Source organism: Mesoplodon bidens, assembly GCF_964165515.1.
Source record: "Mesoplodon bidens genome assembly, chromosome: 3".
Taxonomy (NCBI): domain Eukaryota; kingdom Metazoa; phylum Chordata; class Mammalia; order Artiodactyla; family Ziphiidae; genus Mesoplodon; species Mesoplodon bidens.
Genome location: NC_138178.1, coordinates 38330368 through 38348979, shown reverse-complemented (window position 1 = coordinate 38348979; position 18612 = coordinate 38330368). Strand labels below are relative to the sequence as shown.

Genomic DNA, 18612 nt, shown 5'->3' with positions numbered 1-18612 from the left:
TGTTTTCAGGTTTTGCCGTGCACTTATTTTCTCCACACACCCCCTCCCTTTACACACTCCTGTTATTAAGCCAGAAAAACATGCTTGCAGAGTAGAAAGCCGAGTAGCGAATGTGTTCAAATGACAATTAAAGCAGGTCCTGTGATGAAGAGAAGTCCAAGGTGGTGGAAGGAGGGGGTCAGGAGTGTCAGCAACAAAGCCTGTGGCCCCAGAGAGCTTTCTGGCTGGGGCCTCATGTTCAGCAACGTTCAGCTGTTCTGGTGTCTCTACAGGTAGTTTGAGGACCACGCATCCAAGCCCACGTTCCAGCGCAGGGAGCCAGCGCTCTCCAGCGGCAAGAGCTCTGCCTCCTGCCCTCGCCAGCCCCATCCTCTCCTCTCCAGGACGCAGTCCCTCTCACTGTCACTTGTGGTTCTTCCAGGGCCCAGGAAACCTTCATGCAGTGGGATCAGTGCCGGCGCTTCTACAACTTCCTCATGGCCGACAACATGAAGAAGATCATCCTCTCGCACAGGTGCGGGACCTTCCCTATCCCTTGGGGGACAGTTCCTTTCTGAGCTTATTTCGCTAAAAGCCAAAATTCCTCTTTCTCCAGGGAAAAAAAAAAAAAAAAAGGCGGGGGTGGTACACATTGTCTGCTGACTGTTTTGTGACTTGGTTAGAAACAAACTTGTCCCAAGCTACCAAATTCACCAAATCGCTTTCTGCTTCCATAATTTCAAAAAGTCCAAGAAGAAAGAGAAACCGTTTCCACACCATTCTTTCCCAAATGCGGGCAATCCTGAGGGTGGCTTGTCACTGTTGGGGAGCTTTTCTCCTTAGGATGCTTTTGTGCTTGGGAATCCAGAATCGTTCTCTGCTGGCTCTTGGGGTTCTGACCAAGCAGCAGCGTGACAGGAGTCGGGCCGCTGATGCCAAGCGTGGTGTCCACACTCTTCATGCTCTGCCTGCCCGTCTCCTGCTCAGAATCCTTTGGTGGGTTAGCCCCTGACAAGTGCTTAGAGCAGCGCCTGGTCTTCAGTAGCACTCAAGAAATATTAGTGATGATTTCATCGTTGTGATTATTGTTAGCGATATTGGCTCTCCCTCCTCCCCCATGCCTCCCTCCCTCTCCAGCTGGACCAGGCCTCTCAGAGGCCCACGTGCCCTCTGGCCTCTCCCACACCACTTATGCCCTTGCTGAGGACCCTCTTCCCCTCATCTCTGCTTGTCCAAACCCAGCCCATCCTTTTAGGTCCATCTCGGCTGTGAAGCTAGCTCCTCCCCCCACAAGTCGTTTTTCTGCTGCCTCCGCAGTGTGAGTCCCGCATCATGAACTAAACTGGAAAGGACTGGAGGGCTCAGGCATGTTTTGATTCCCCCAGAGCCTGGTACATATTGGGCACTCAAAACGTACAATTTTATGGGGTTTTTGATGCCATCCTAGGAAAAGCAACCTGACTGAATGATCAGTTTCTTACCCTGTTTTTTTCAGTGATTAAAAGAAAATGTACCGCCCACCCGGCCAGCCAAGCATCCCAGATTGGGCTACCTGTGGGTGGGGTTCACGTGGTGCCTGGGCAAGGCCGGTGCTCGCAGGCCCCTCAGGCTGCCAGGCACATCCCCAGGCCCTGGTGTTGGGTGGGTGGAGGGCACAGGGAAACTTATGTCCCCCAGGCTGGCTGAGTTTCTGCTCAGATCGTGGTGTGTGAGCATCAGTTGTGTGCTGGGCCCTGATTCAGGTGTGGCTCAGCTGAGGTTTGGATAGATCCAGGGGTTTGCTGAGGTTCCAGCAGGGGTGAAACCAGGCCATCAGACACCAATTCTAAGTCCTCTGTCTGTCTTCCCATACCTCTGCAATGGAAAGTGAACTCCCTCCTCTCAGGGAACATTTGTTTTGCTACAGGGCCCATAATAGTCTTGCCATTAATAAATTAGTCCAAAAGGTCCATCATGTAATTCTTTTTTTTTTAAATTTATTTATTTTTGGTTGTGTTGGGTCTTCATTTCTGTGCGAGGGCTTTCTCTAGTTTCAGCGAGTGGGGCCACTCTTCATTGCGGTGCGCGGACCTTTCACTGTCGTGGCCTCTCTTGTTGCGGAGCACAGGCTCCAGACGCGCAGGCTCAGTAGCTGTGGCTCACGGGCCTAGTTGCTCTGTGGCATGTGGGATCTTCCCAGACCAGGGCTCGAACCCGTGTCCCCTGCATTGGCAGGCAGATTCTCAACCACTGCACCACCAGGGAAGCCCCATCATGTAATTCTTAACAAACTGGCAGAGTCCTCTGCATGTGCTCTCAGTGTATTTACATTTTTTAAATTTACCACAGAAAGCCAAATACCTAGAAATTTTAGGGACACTTTATTATAATTTTTTTCTCTATCAGCATTGTCTTTTCTTTTTTAAAATTTTTTTCTAGTTTTATTGGGACACACTTTAAATTGTGAATTCTATCCTTTAAGTATATAATCTTCCTAATACTCTTTTGAAAAAAAAATTTAAGAAATCTGTTCCTCTTCTTTGGAAGAGGTTGTGAATGGATACCAGAGCATTTAGTTTCCGTAATGAATTTTTCCCACTGTAGGGCCAAACCTCAAAGCAAACTCAGTCTTCCTTCAGCTGTGTGAGTGAGAGCCCTTGCTGGGAATGGACGTGTAAATGTGCACATTTTGATCTCTGCCTTTGTTGTCATCCTCTTCAGATGGATCATTTTCATACTGGAAATAATTACTCTTCTGAGTTAGCTAACATATTGGAGGGCTGTTGATTTGCCCAAATGCTGAATGAGTTAACCGTTATCTTCCTCGTTAAGTGACACAAAGGGCTCATAAAGAGAAAGGGGTTCTGCTAAAGGCGGCGGTGTCAACACCAGTGTAAAGATGGGGCCTCCACAACTTTAGACTAAGGCCCCCCACTGTTTGGCTGACAGCCCACCACAGGCCACAGAGCCCATCCTGAGACCTCTCTGCAGGGCCAGTTTTGTAATAGTCACCTAGGCTCAAACACAATCTTCAGCTTGTCTAGCTGCCCCTTAGAGAGGGGCAAGGAAAATAAGGTCTTGCTGTTGATCCTTCTTCAGTTATTCAAAAGTCAATAGTGCAAGCGTATCCTCTGGGACATTCTGAAAGCTGAAGGGATTTATTTCTAAGTTACACACAGACGCTATGTCAGAGACCCTCTCCTGGCTTGCCTCTGGGCAAGGAAGTAGGCTCGGCTGTGGTTGTTTATCATGTGCTTTAAAAAAATTTTTTTTTCAGCTTTACTGAGTTATGATTGACAAAATTGTAGGATATTTCATTGTACAGTGTGATGATTTGGTTTATCATCTGCTTTTCATTCTCTGTTTGCTTCTTGTCTCATTGTAGGCAAGCTCTTTTTGGAGACCATGTTAAGAAACCTCAGAGCCTGGAGGACACAGACTTGAGCCGCCTCTACACAGCCACATCCCTGATGCAGATCGACGACAATGTGATGAGGTGTGCCCATGCTCTGGGGCAGGGTGCCAGGCGGGAGGTAACAGGCCGTTGCTGCCCAGCGCCAGGGGTTTCCTCTGCCCACTTTAGTGTTAAGGGTTTTGGGGTTTTTTTGTTTTTTTTTTTTTAATGTCCACTGTTTAAAAACTGAAGATTTCACAGAGAAATCCAAATTTCTAATGTCTCTTAAAAAAATAGGAAGAGGACTTCCCTGGCGGTCCAGTGGTTAGGACTCAGCTCTTCAAATGCAGGGGGTGTGGGTTAGATCCCTGGTCAGGAAACTAGGATCCCACATGCCACATGGCATGGAATGGCCAAAAAATGTAAAAAAAAAAAAAAAAAATAGGAAGAGGGTCTGACCACTCGTTCTACATTCCTGCATGGCCAACTGAGCTTGAACTGGGGAGCTGGGGTATGCGTGCCCTAGTTGTCCACAGTCCTCAACACTGGGTCAGGGATCAGATATCACATAAACTGCATGTGGCAATGGAGTAAAAGGAGAAGGAAAATATTTATTGTACCTGCCTATGTCTCTATCAAAAGTAGGAAAACCAAAAATAGACCAAAAGAGCTGTGTATTACAAGATAAATGGACAGAGCCTCTTCCTTTAGGGGCGTAAAGACTCTCCTTTGAGTGTAATATGCAAACCCCGCCCACTTCACTCAGTTGCCCTTTCCCTGCCGCCCCTCCAGGCCTCTCCAGGCACCTGAGGTCACCACACTGACAGTGTCCTCTTTCCTGGCACCAGTAGTTTCTGATTGAGGTTAGCATTATCTGGAAAAGGTAAAGTTAATCTCTGACCTCATCGTTCTCTTGAAAAAGCCATCCTTTTTATTTAGAGATCACTTGATACCTTCAGGTGTGGCCTAAAACAAGCTAGTGTTCATCCAATAGATGGGGACATATTGACCTGAGAGTATGAGATCTGTATTTACCTTCCTTATGCGATTTTAGTAGCCTTCTTACACCAAGTAACTTTGAAATATGCCCATGAACAGTTACTCAAAGGAAATGGAGATTGGGAAATTGCTGGCACGTTCAGAAGGTGAGAATGAATTATACCCACCCTCACTTACGATGGGGTGTGCAACTTTACTGTGGTGCAGACACTACACTAATGAGAAAAAAAAAACTTACTTAAATATCATTAATCTTCTAAATTTTTTTAAGCCCAAAAGAGAGTGTTCTTCAACTCTTCCTAAAACTCTTCCTTTTTAATAGCGCTAGATAGTAGCAGTTTTCATGATCATAACCAGTTTGGGCAGCCTCCTCATCAACCTGCCACCCGTAATACTGGAGGATGAGAGTGTCTTCCTGGCCCACTGAGACCTCAGAGGGGCTGATTTCATGGAGACAAATGTCCTAGAGATGATTTCTGCACTCAGCCTCCTCCCTGTCAAGTTTGCCCCAAATAGTCCAACCTGAGGGTCCTTCACTGGCAGAGATGTCTAAGGAGCCTGGGAGTGGAAGAGATCCACAGCTACAGGGGAGCCAAGATGCCCTGAAGACCCCAGTCAGGACAAAAAAAAACCCTACTGTTCACAAACCAGAGGCCTTAATCTGTGTCAGAAAGAAATGAGGTTTCCAGAGATCCTCTGACCTGGGGTTGACTCTGTCTCCTGGTGTCAGAGCTCCAGGCTGAATCGTGCCGGCCTCTCAGAGCACAGGTCAGGGCAAAGCTGCAGGACCTGCCCACTGGAGCACTGAAGGGTTTGTTAATGTCAGTGTGTCTCGACTACTGCTCCATGGAGGACAGAGTCGGTAACTTTGAATCCCTGTCTCATTTCTATTATCCAGTATATATTTCATTCCAGTTCACAGTGGTCCAGATCACTCTGCCAGGAAGAATTCTGTTGAAAGCAAAGTTCTAGTAAATGTCTTCGAATTGCAGTTTCTTAGTGTCTACAGTGACATCTGGTTTTATGCTGCCTCAAAAAGATGTAACATCCGCTAATAACTACAGATAACACTTACTGAGTAATTACTCCGGGCCAGTCACTGTGCTAATAAAATGTCACTTTAATGTCATAAATCTCACATTAAAGAAGCTTCTGTCCCTAGCTCCATTTTACAGAGGAGAAGCTCAGAGAGGTTAAACCCTTTGCCTAAGGTCCATGGTCAGTGAGTGACAGAGCCAGGATTTGAAGCCAGATGCCAAAGCTGGGTGCTCTTAACCCTTAACTCTGGTACCTGTGTATATTCTACTGATATAATGAGCTAGTGTGAGAACTGGCACAGTAATAAAATCAATTCAACATTCCAATCTTATTTCAGGTGTTGTTTTGTCTTTTTCCTTTGTGTGTTTGTGTCCCAGGAAGTTTCATGGCTATAACTCCCTGAAGGAATATTACGAGGAAGAAAGCTGCATGAGGTACCTGCACAGGGTGAGTGACCACATCAACTCAGGGAGCAGCATCTCAGAGTTAGTATCGCCCCATCCAGCTCCACCCGTGATATAACAAGCATCCCTCCTAAGCTTCCCTGGTGGAAGCTCTCCCAGCATCTGGCTGTAACTGCTCTAGTTGTTGACTTGGGTTTATTATTGAACCAAACTTTGCCCCTCTGTGACCTCCATATAATAATCCCAGAGCTGCCCCTTAGTGCAGTGAAAGCCCTTAAAATCACTGCCGCACCAATTTTTTTCTTAGTCTTCCTTTGACTGTATAATCCTGCCTGGTTCCTACCATGGTTCCTCACAGGAAGTCCGTGTAGATCTCTTATAATCCTAGACCCTGTTTTGGTCATCGTGTATTTTGTTGGTGTGGTGCCTAGGACTGAACTCAAAATTCCTGCCATGATCTGGCAAGCACAGAGTAAAACAGATGCATTTCTTTATCAGAATGATAGAGGAGCATGTCTTTTGTTGAAGTAGACTTATATTAATGCAGTAGGTTAGTCGAAGTAGGTTTACATTAATGCAGGTGTGAGCAGCTACAATAAACTTTGTATTAAATTAAGCTTGTGATAATAAATAAATAAATGAATAAATAAATAAATAAATAAGCTTGTGGCCAATCATAACCCCCATGTTTTTTACCTGAACCACCACCAAATCAGTCTCTCCCCTTCTGTCTTTGAACAATTGCTCTTTCTACTCAAACACAGGACTTCCCATTTATCCCTATCAATGTCCACCTGTTGTTTGGCCCACCACTCCCCCAGCTTAAGCATACCGTTATGAATGGCAGTTCTGCCTTCGTGTCATATCGGCCACCCCTCCTACTTTAGCATCATCATCCAGGCTTTTCATGTCTTCATTTAAGCCATTACAGAAACGTGAAGCTGTCCAGAGCCAGTGTCAGGGGCTTCCAGGTGAGGCAACGAGTCATTAACGTTCCTGGGCATGGCTGTTCAGTAATGTCTGAGCACCCCCATCAGCACCACCTCTGCTAAAATGAAAAAGGACACTTACTGGCTGTATTGATAACTGCATGTTGAATGCCAAGCTGCCAAGAGCTTCCCGATATCCACCAGCCTGCTCCTGTTTTCAACCTACAGATTCTTCTAGAAAGCCTCCTTTGTGTGGAGTGGAGCACACTCCTTTTTTCTTCCCCACCATATAAATTGAATGAATATGGACATAACTCTGTAAAGTCGTTTTTCGGAAAGGTATGGCTAATCTGAGACACTGTGCGGGCAATCAGAAATATTTTGCCAGTGAGTATTGTAGAGTCTTTCCCCTTGCTCCATCAGAGCACGTGGGTCGCCTAGGACAGCGAGCTTGGCTCCTGCACATGCCTGCCAGGGCTGTGATCACAGCAGCAGTTATCATTCCTGCCACCACCAGGAAATACGGGGTGTCCTTAGTCCACACGTTCAGGACACTGAGCACTGACCCTCTTCCCTTTGCTTCAGAGACATATCCGGTAGTGTATCTGAGCCTTGGATCAATGGGGTCTAAAAAAAGAGACCTGATCATTTAATTCTGCTTTATTTTCTTGTTGCAGATTTATGTACCTCTCATGTTGGTGAACGCAGCCGATGACCCCTTGGTGCATGAAAGTCTTCTAACCATTCCAAAATCTCTTTCAGGTAAGTGTTTCTTCCTGCTGCTCCCTCAACCACTCAGCAAATTGCCACAGTATGTCCCCTTCACCGTGCTGTCATATTCTGGCGATCAGGGTATCTCTTGGCAGTATTCTTATGTATTCTAGCCTGATAGTTCTGGGGCTATGATGGAGCCTGGGTGGAGCCTTTTCATGTTCTGTCCTGGTGCAAGAGACAGGATCATCCTTTATATCCATAGCCGAGAGGTTCGGGGAGTCCCCTGGTGTTCTGTGAAATTCTGGCCTCAGGGATGTGGCTCCATGAAGTCTGAGAGTTTGACTTAAAGAGCTATTTAGACTTCAAATTTGACCTGAAAAGCAAAACAAAAAAAGCCAGTTCTGCTACCTCTTGTGACAGACAGCCTCCCCATCTGCTTTGAGGATAAAAATATAAGCAACTGACAGAGCAAAGAAGGTTGTTCATGAGAATGTTATCTTGCCTCAGGCTTGCACGGCCTCACACCATGCTAGCTAGGTAGGAGCTATGGGAGAAACTAGAAAGAGGGTAACGGAAGGAAACACTTGGGTCACAATCTAAGGTTACTTTGCATTGTACCTAATCTCCTCCCTTCCCAGTCCTCTGTGATTACGTTGCCTCTTATAAATACCATATGTGAACCAGGGGGAAAAGGGGTACTTCTGATTGTCTCATGACCCCAAGTTAAAGAGTAGATAACATAGCAAGCAGATAAAGGACCCACGCCCAGACAGAGCTCCGTTCTCTGCTCAGAGTGAATGCATGTGTCGCAGGTGCATTATGTGATAAAAAGCTATGTGTCAATCGTCTATCAAACCACAGGCTCCCTACACAAAAGCAGCCACGTGGGCTGCAGCGAGAGGAAGCAGCCATGCTGGTTTCCCTCTGCATATCTAAAGTAACATCCATAGCAGTAACGCTGTCACACAGAAACTTACAAAATAGCAGCCGAAAGGGAAGAATAAAGGGGGTCAGACGAGAAAAGAGCCCTTGCAGAGCCAGAAATGTGAGTGCCAGGAAGTGCCTCAGAGGCCTGGAGCAGCCAGCAAGGGACCCGTTGTCACTTACGCCCCTGGGAAGAGAGATGCTCCCTGTGGTACCTGACTGTACCTGGCTGCCCATTTTGCACACATCTTCGGTAATGGCTTTACCAGGCCATGCGGGACTAACTTAAACGTGGACTCATAAAGTCAAGCTCCAGGTTAATAATTCTCAAATGGCCGTTTAGCACGTGCCATTGAGAGCTTGGCCGTCTTTTAATGCAACTTGCAGCTTTATGTTTTAGCCTTGAAAAATAAAGTTCTGTAATGGAAAATCATTGACTCCATTGAATTCATCTGGTTCTCTAGTAAATAAGAGTGTAAGTGTTATGAATCCCTCCTCAAAGCCTGGTCCCCACCAGTAGCATCGGCATCACCCGGGAGCTTGTCAGAAATGCAGAATCTGGGGACTTCCCTGGTGGCGAAGTGGTTAAGACTCCACGCTCCCAATGCAGGGGGCCCGGGTTCCATGCCTGGTCGGGGAACTAGATCCTGCACACTGCAGCTAAGAGCCTGCGTGCCACAACTAAAGATCCCACATGCCGCAACTAAGACCCAATGCAGCCAAATAAATAAATAAATATCTTTTTTTTTTTTTTTTTGCGGTAGGCGGGCCTCTCACTGTTGTGGCCTCTCCCCTTGCAGAGCACAGGCTCCGGATGCGCAGGCTCAGCAGCCATGGCTCACGGGCCTAGCCGCTCCGCGGCATGTGGGATCTTCCCAGACCGGGGCACGAACCCGTGTCCCCTGCATCGGCAGGCGGACTCTCAACCACTGCGCCACCAGGGAAGCCCTAAATATCTTTTAAAAAAAGAAATGCAGAATCTCAGCTCCTTCCCCAGGCCAGTTAAAGCCGAATCTGCATTTTAAGGCAGTCTCCCAGGTGATTTGGATACACGAAGTTGGGAGGTACTTGGCTGTACAATTAAGTCAGCTGGGGAGTTTTAGCAACACCAATGCCTGGGTCCTCCCTCTCACCTACCACCCCCCAACTCCACCCCCCCACCCTCAAATCAGAATCTCATTGGTCTGGATGCAACATAGGGATCATAAAAAAAAAACCCAGGTGATTCTAATATGCAGCCAAGTTTGAGAACCACTTAGAGTTTTAAGGATCTCCTAAGGCGCTACCCATTCTGCTCCAAAGCCAAGCTGCTATTCCAAAACCTGCTAGGTCCCACCATCTTGCCTGCCCCCACCAAATCTCCCTCCCGCTTTGGTGAATGAGGCAGAGGGAGTAGAAATCAGATGCCCACTTAGGTGACACCTTCGCCTGTGGGGAAAGCCTGGGCCGCCCTAGCCAGTTCACTTTTGCACCTCCTGCCCTGGAGCTGGTCAGAGAACAGTGACTCACTCAGCTGCCTTTCTCCTGCAGAGAAACGGGAGAACGTCATGTTTGTGCTGCCCCTGCACGGGGGCCACCTGGGCTTCTTTGAGGGGTCTGTGCTGTTCCCCGAGCCCCTGACATGGATGGATAAGCTGGTGGTGGAGTACGCCAACGCCATTTGCCAGTGGGAACGTAACAAGTCGCAGTGCTCTGACACGGAACAGGTGGAGGCCGACTTGGAGTGAGGCAGCCCCCGGACTCTGGTGCGCGCCAGCTGCCCTGGTCACCGGCTGTTTCAGGTCTCCCATCTCCCTCAGTGACCTGGATCTGACCTCACACCATCAACGGGGACCACCCACTAGACACACCTGACTTGAAGTAGGTGGCCGTCCCTGGGAGCTCCAGGCAATTTTGTGCTTAGTTACTGGTTTTCTCCACTGCATTGTTAGCCATGGTGACAAGCAACAGAGTTTTCACCCTCCTGTCTGGTGTCAGCATCTGATTGCTTTCAAGCCAATTACATCCAGTTTCCCTATTAAAAATGTGTCTGAACAGCAGTTTTGCTTTGCCAATCAGAAGGCTTTTCCCCAAGAGCAGTGAAGGATGTAGGTTATTTTGTGGTGGTGTATGTGTCCTGACGTAGACCCTAAAAAGAGCCAATGCTGTAGATGCAGCTCAGCTTGGGAGCCGGGGACCCTGGGCCTCCCAGGCCAAGACTGTGGCCTCCTACATGGCAAAGAAAATTCCCTTGAGTCACAAACCAAGTTTCTCCCTCACTGTCCTCTAAGACAGTTTTCCCACGGGTTGCTTATGATGAGAGTTACCTGGGGCGCTTGTTACAAATTCAGCCTCCCAGGTCCCTCCCCTTGGAGAAGCTGTTTCAGTGGGTCTGGGAAGGGGCCTGGGGATTCTAATTTTTGACAAGTGCCCCAGGTGATTCTCCTCACCAGGCAAATTTGAGAAGCACGGTTGTGCAGAGCCTTTAAATTAGAAACATCTCGGTAGTTTGTGTTGTTGAAATTCATAGTCAGAGTTATCTCTTAGATCCCAGGAGCCTCCAAAGCTGCAAGGTCTGTCGTGTACGGCTGCCCTGGTGCGATCGCTATGTGATGTCTCAGAAAGGGCTTGGGCTGGGGGTGAAGACTTCAGGCCATGCCTGACTCTGCCTCTCACTGGCTATATGACCCTGGAAAAGTCCCTTTGAACTTTTGTTTCTTCACCTGTAAAATGGGGGACTTGGGCCAGGTAGATTGCCGATATCGCTACCAGTTCTAAAGTTCAATGACAAACTCAGTTTACTGAGGTTTGAGAGAACACCTCTCCAGGGGAGCCTGAGAGCTAGTCTAAGCATGTAGACGTCATCATTTGCCTTTCTTTTTTTTTTCTGTCCCTCATTTCATATAAAGAGGGGGTTTTTTTGGTGTTCTTTTTTTTTTAAAGCACTCAGTTATAATTTTATTTTTTTAACCCAGGTCTCTCTAACTCTGGCTTTTGATACCAAACAATTCAAAAGTTGGATCTGAGTTTGGAGAAATATCTTTCTAACTGAAGAGGGTGTGATTTTGAAACCAGATTTTGTAATGTAATAGCTCATATTTGTAGCGTGTTGGATAGATCTTTCCAGAGTGTTATCTTCTCAAATGAAAAGTAACTCTACATTTCAAGTACTCCTTTCCTCCAATCCTGTGGTACTTGAATATCTAAAATTCCTGCACTTTGAAAAATCAGCAGTTGCTATCTGGAACTAAACAGAATTACGAGTGAAATGACCTAGATGCTTAAAAAAAAAAAAATTTCCCGGCTTCCTCTCCTTTGCTGTAGGACAGACAGGAATGTAAATAGTGGGTCTGTATGTGGATTTTTAAGGGGTAAAGGGAGCCACCTGAGGGCCTGGATGCAGCCCCTCATGGCCGCAGGTGGATGTAGTTTGGGCATCGGTCCAAGTCATGTGACAGTAATGTCTGTAACCTGAAGAAGTTGTTTTCTGACAATCACCAGATCATCCTAAATAATAACATCAAAAACAGCCGTATCTGAAGAGACTGAGACTTCTGTGGTCTCGGCTTTGCTTCGGTACAATTTCTCACACACACCAAATTCATCATTGTGACTTTCCCCCCAAGTTGTTACTTTTCAAATGCTTTTCTTTTTCATGTTCTTTTAGTACAAATTGGCACTTTATCATTTCCCCTCAACTTCGAAGCTAGTCTCTCCCCTCTGTTACTTTTCCCTCCAACCAACAACCACAGCTTTAATCTAGAAGGTTCATGGTCATATATCCTGCTACAACCTTCATGTCTCAAGACCTTTTTTTGTGAAATTAGATGAACGAAGCAATAACTTAATGGGGTTGAATCACCATCCCAGGAAGCAAGAGGCTCCTTTTCATTTGCCTTAGGTCACATCCCTTGATGTATTCCGACAAAGTAGTGGCCAGGTACTAGCTCCATTCAGGAGGAGAAAACAGTCCTGTTGTCACACACTTGGCGGGGATGGGGGCAGAAGTCCTTGGAGCCTGGTGTGCACAGCAGTTCTGGTGGCCCACGGAGGAGAGGCAGGGCTCGGGGCACAGCCTTTGTTGCCACATAACCGGAATTTACCCCACGGGACTGTGGAGACCGCGTCCCAGCTGAAATCTTTTTAGTGTGTAACTCTGAATGGCACTTACATTCCATTTTGGCTCACATGAAATCAACTGAAGGCCTCTGTTCAAGCTTCAGGATCTCAGGCATGGAAATAAGAGTGTAACTGTGGCTATCTTACAGGAAAATTCTTGTTTGTCCCTGAATGAGAGCACAGAGGCATTGAATTTGCAGAGATGCGAGCTCGCCTAATAAACAAGGGAGCAGCATTTTATATGTAGGTCAGCTTTTTCCTTCCTCCAGCTTTCCCTGCTTTTCGTTCGTTCCTGATGATAATGTGAGGGCTCTTCTTGCTACTGAGGTCCTCTTGGGCTAAAGCAAGGCAGAATTTTCAAAGAGTATTTGAATATTATATTTTAAAATCAGGTTTAAAATACAATAAAATCAGGTTAAGGATATAAATTGCAGAGACCTAGACAGTTCTATCGCAGGAAGAACATGTTAAAAACCAAGCAGGGTGGGCTTCCCTAGTGGCGCAGTGGTTGAGAGTCCGCCTGCCGATGCAGGGGACACGGGTTCGTGCCCTGGTCTGGGAAGATCCCACATGCCGCGGAGCGGCTGGGCCCGTGAGCCATGGCCGCTGAGCCTGCGCGTCCGGAGCCTGTGCTCCGCAATGGGAGAGGCCACAACAGTGAGAGGCCCGCGTACCACAAAAAAAAAAAAAAAAAAAAAAAGACCAAGCAGGTTTTTAACAATTCTCTGGGTTGTTCTCCCTGCCTCTAAACAGTTTGAAGACAGTGATGAAGATCCCAGTCAAGTCAGGATCATCTGACTTGAAAAAATGGTCTCAAGTCTCCTTGATGCATTTATGTTAGTAGGGAGTTTAACAGACTTGAGGAAAACCTCTTACCTTCCCGCCCGTGAGTTTGCACCAGTGATTCCAGAGCAGAAGGAAGGCAGAAAGTTGTTTGTTGTCACTATATTCTTTGAACCTCCCCGCAGCGTTTTACACATGAGAGTGGGACTATATCTGCAAGGGGAGCATCCCTTTCTTGACCTGGTGTTAGGGAACCAGGGTTTGGGAGACTTGGATTCTTGTCCTATCTCTAATTCACATTGGATTGTGGGCCATCACTTCACCTCTCCGAGCCCCAATTACCTCATCTTAGACCATCTCTAAGTCTACTTCATCTACTTACACGTCATTTGCCAGAACATTCCCACTGGCCTTCTTACAGCCTTTGCAAGTGGAAACAGATAAGTCAAGATTTCGGGCTTATCTTGAGGGGACTTGGAGAGAGGGAGCTACTGCATTCAGCCTTTGTGGGTGAAGACCCTTGATTTTGCCCAAAGCCCTGTGTCTCTGACTGGCTTCTCTTCAGAGCCTCCATTGTCATCTCAATATTCCTTCTGTACTGAGGGTGGTCTTATGACTGGGACAGGTGCTGACCGTTGGAACGAGGTGAATATCCCCATCCTTCTGTGTGACTTGGGCAAGCTTTGAGAATTCCCAGGGCAGAAACCCTTCCTGCTCAGACTTTCATTCTAAAACTACAGTCTTCATTAAAGCTGAACTTTCTGGGTAGCTGAGCTTATATGCCTGGCATCTGAATGAGAGCTCTCTTTGTCACTGTGTGGCTTGAGATCCGTTTTGCCAGCTCCGGGGAAACAATACGTGTGTTCTTGTTTGTGTTTGCTGGGCAAGCAGATGTCTGAGCTGTGAGAGGCTTTCCTTTTCCCATGGCATTGCTTCTGACTTAGCGCTAAAGTGAAGATCACTGAAACATCACGTTGAGTTGAAAACTCAGGTCTTTGTCGTCTAAGGCAGGACAGGAGAGTTATTAAGAAGCATTTCACTGCAGCATCCGCTCACAATATCATCTGGAATTGTTCTCTTTGCCCAGAAAGCCTTAACTTGCCTCTAGAATATCCCCTGGTGGTACAACACTATTGTGGCTTTGGAATTCAAATTATTCTGCTGTAGAAGTCTGAAGCAAAGCTACAGCAAAACGGGAAAATGTGTCCATGTGGCCTGTACGCTCCTTATTACATTAGGTGTCCCCCACCCCTTGACAATAAGAGCAATCCAGAACTGGCCAAACACCTCATCTCTGACGCCTTTCTTCCTTCTTGGCCTCACTCTGTTTTTCAGAGCCACTTTGGATGCTTCAAAAAACCATGAAAAGTGGCCTGCCTTTGGTATTTAGAGGCCAAGCAATTGGGGGAAAGGTTTCCTTCTCCCCCCCTGTTATCAAAGCAGAGGGAAGTGCCCCCTCTTCATAAACTAGGATTGCTTTTGCCAAATTGTATTTGAAGGGGAACGGGCCCGTACTCGCAGTGAGAACTGGGATGCTATCCAAAACTACAGCTGCTTCCTCTTGCCTGGTCACTGCTACAACTGCCTCCGGACGCTGTAGCCCAGGCATCCCCCCGCAGTGGCCCTTGGAAGCAGGCTGCAGAGCCCAGCTCGCCAGCCATTCTCAGACCCCAGACGGTAGACAGCTGCCCCTTTTGAAGGAGTCAGCCCCCTACACACACCATGTTTTCTGAACGGTTTTTCTTAGCATGTATTGTGGGTAAAACATTCACCTATCTCTAATGAATAAGCTGAAGTTAATCTCCAAGCAGTGAATTAAGTCCTTTAACTCGACTCCTGTCAGTTAGTAATAAAACCTATAACCTGCCGTCTCCCCGTCCTGGTCCCCATTAGCCAAGAAATCTGTCGCCGTAAGTTGGGGACAGTCCACGTATAGCACCTGCAGAAATACCCGTCATCTCAATAGGCATTCTCCTTCCAGACCACCCACATGGAGCAGCCAACAGTCACCTAGAATAATTGCTGAGCCCTCAGTCCTAGCGCCAGCCACTCCCTCCCAGTGGGTGGACCGAGTCCCTGGGTGTGGGAGTTAGGTTTGGTTTGGTTTTTGTTTGGGCCTCTTTAGTTTTCCTAAAGCACAAGTCCATGTAGAATCCTGTCACCTCTCCACACCAATTTCAGATGGTCTGGGTCTCTCCCACTGCCTCAGGAAGACCTTCACTGTACCTGAGCTTTTGACTTCTGCCACTGCAGCTGCCTTAGCGACACCAGGGGCTGGGGGCGTGGAGGGGGGAGCCAGTTTGCATCTCCCCCTTTCCTGGTTAGACTTCCATGAACCACATTCTTCTGTTGGCAGATCTGCTTCCAGATTGATTTTTGAGAACCATCACTTTCACATTCCTAATTTTTGTTTGTTTTGTTTGATTTTTTTTTTTTTTGGACTTTCTGAAACTTCAAATGCTGCCCTAAAGATAATGTATTTTTGAGTTTGTGTTCTGAAAGCCTCCGTGCTGGTGGATTGGGGGTGGGGGGGGCGGAATACAGGATCCTCCAGCACTGAGGTGTTTCAGATTTGCAACTAGCAATGCAATTTTTTCTAAATATGAGGATATTTACCTTTATTAAGAAATTATACTAAACAGTGGTGTCCTTGATCATTTTATGTTCTCATATTACTTTTGGTTCTGTTTTGATTCTGTGTGGTGGTAAACAAAGATCATTACAAACAAAAACTGTAATTTTGTTATCTTTGATTCAATGGAATTTCTTTACTTAAAAAAATAAAAGACTAAAAATGTGGCGTGGCTGTGCGTCCTTTGTAGTGGAGATTTTCTATCTAAAAGGATTCTTCCTGTGTCTTCACCGAAGCACGAGCTTGAAAGAAATGGGCAAAACACCAAGTTCTCATCACAACTGATTTTAACCCAGCCTTGCAAATACCAAAGAAATGAGCAGCCCACAGGTGTCTTTACAAGCCCATCCTCTCCAGGAAGAAAGCCAAGGCCTGGGAAGAGTGAGATATCAGCATTTTAAATACTTGCTCTATAAAGTGAACCATGTAGACAGAATGTAAGGTGAGATGTAAATGGTGGTTGCCACGCATGAGTCCCATCCTTTTCTAATAGTGTTCTTTGAGAAGACTGGGTGAACGTGACCTAAATTAAGGTTATACTGGGTTGGTTGAGTAATGGTGGTGTTTTCTTCTTTTTTGCATCTGTCTGAAACCAAGCTAAGGGTCTCCAAGGGCCAAGCCCTGGCCCAGCCAGGAGAGTTGTGCCAGTGCGTGCTCCCCCCACCCCAGGGACCTTGCACTCAGAGTTTTCTTCCCTCCTTGGCCATGCAAAACCTTTGACAAGCTAAGTGGGGTGGGGAGTGTTGGTTTTGGAGGACATGCATTAACGAGGCCTAAAAATGCCCAAAATCGAATTCCAAAGTGTATCCCTTCCTGGTAAGCAAGCTTCTCCCCCAGCACTGACCCCACCGCCCCACTTCCTATCACCCACAAAATAGCCAGACTACTTTGATCCAAGAAAACTAACTTGCAAAGAATACTACCTATGAAAAGTACCACATGAAAGAGATTTCAGGTCCAGGGTGTTAGGCAGATCGATGCCAACAGCTTGCCAATGTGGTCAGCGCACAGCTGTGCCTCTCCTGATTCTACCCTATAGATTTGTTCTAGGTGACATTTATCTACAATCACTCGCTGACCCAAGGGTGCTGGCTTTTTTATTATACCTTCCAATAACAGGCCTCTCAGCTCTAGCTCTATAGGGAGTACTTTCCCATGTTAAGGACCAAACACCTAACTGGATGGCCCTCCAGCTGTATGACAGCCTCCCTCCTCATTTCTGTCTTGGTGTATCTCCCGCTTAGAGGGGGTCACATGTAGCTGAGTGGTTAGGACAACCTTACCGGCAGTTTAGCCTTGAACTGCTCAATCTCTCCCAAAGAAAAGTTAAACCTCTCTCTCTCTCTGTGGCTATGTGCACCCAGGACTTATATTTGATTCGTGCTGTCTACCCCATTTGGAATTACCCCAGCATCTCTACTGAAGACCGTTTGGTTTCCCCTTAAAGTTATTTCCTCCTTTATCTGATGATGTTGGTGAAATTGACCTGGAATGAATGAAGCTCTAATTCCATGGTTCCTCTTCCCCGCCTCTACCTACATTTCCTCTATCCCCAGAAATAAACATTTGAGACAAAGCATTGGTAGTAACAGAGCCAAGGGATTTGGAGCCAGAGTTGCTGGGTTAGGGTCCCATCCAGGCCACTTCCTAGCTCTGTGACCCTGATCAGTATTGGACCTTCGGTTTTCCTTTTTCTTTTTTTTTTTTTTAACCCCTAAGATGAGAATAATTTTAATAAGAATGCCTGTCTCTAGATATTGAGAGAATCAAATAAAATAATGTTTTTCAAAGTGTTATGTTGAGCAGTCCCCTCCTGGGACCACACTTTGAGTAGTAAGTCTCTCTGGTATCCTGTGAGCTTCCAGACCCTGCACTGCTAAGCTTCCTCAACACCAGAGCCACGCCCACCATTGAAAGTGGGATAAAAGGTGGTCCAGTTCACCCTGAAGGTGACTCTTCAGCTCTTTTCCTGGTTGACTTAAGACCTGGGCATCCCTCTTCCAGGAAGACTTTGCCAGGATACCAGGGAGCATTGGCCTCCTACAGCGTCCCTTAGGTAAACTCGAGGCTCTAAGCAGTGACCAGTCTTGCTCAAAGGCTCTCTGAAGCTGATGGCCCATTTCCCTACTGAGACTTCCATCCACACCTTAACAAATGCTTCCATCTGCTAACAGATAGTATTTCCCCGAAGGGCCACATGATGCATCACTGTGACTTCCCAACTTTTGCTATGCTCAAATTACTTTCACATGCAGAACCCCTTGCCTCATCCCAGACGTCTCCAGAAAGGAAGATGTTCTGAGCAGCAAGTGGTTGCCGTGAAAGTCATGCTTAGTTGTCCCCCTTCCTATTAGCTGGCTTTCAAGAGTATTTTACTGTCCCCCTTCCTCTCTCATTAATGCGGGGGTTGTGGCCACTTGTAGGAATACAGCATATGTAGGCAGCTCGGATTCTGTGAGACTGAGCACGTCAGATTTTAACATTAACATTCGTGGTCTTCAGGCACCTGCTCCCAAAGGCGGCACCAACCTTCCTGGCAAGGTCTGGCTTGGCCTGCCCCTGGCTAGTCTGTCCCTGGGCATGGAGGGGCAGTACCACGGCACGGCCAGCAGAGGGTGGTGGCAGCCCACGGTCAGAACCGACTCGCTGGGTCCCAACCCTATAGCTTCTTCCTCAGAAAGCCCCTGGGCTCTTATGTCAAACCCTCCCCAAGCTAAGGCCCTAGCCCTGCTGCCTTTA

The 18612-nt window shown here is 47.0% G+C and overlaps 1 protein-coding gene across 2 annotated transcripts in view; it reads left to right on the top strand.

Annotated features, from left to right (window-relative positions):
• ABHD2 (abhydrolase domain containing 2, acylglycerol lipase) overlaps nt 1-16045 on the top strand; it is a 102865-nt gene extending 86820 nt beyond the window's left edge. For both annotated transcript variants that reach the window (XM_081227008.1, XM_081227009.1), the window contains 5 exons: nt 422-514; nt 3344-3454; nt 5767-5836; nt 7400-7484; nt 9891-16045. In XM_081227008.1, coding sequence (XP_081083134.1) covers nt 422-514; nt 3344-3454; nt 5767-5836; nt 7400-7484; nt 9891-10087 — 556 coding nt within the window. In that variant the 3' untranslated portion in view covers nt 10088-16045. The remainder of the gene's footprint in view (nt 1-421; nt 515-3343; nt 3455-5766; nt 5837-7399; nt 7485-9890) is intronic.
• The last annotated feature ends 2567 nt before the right edge of the window (nt 16046-18612 follow it).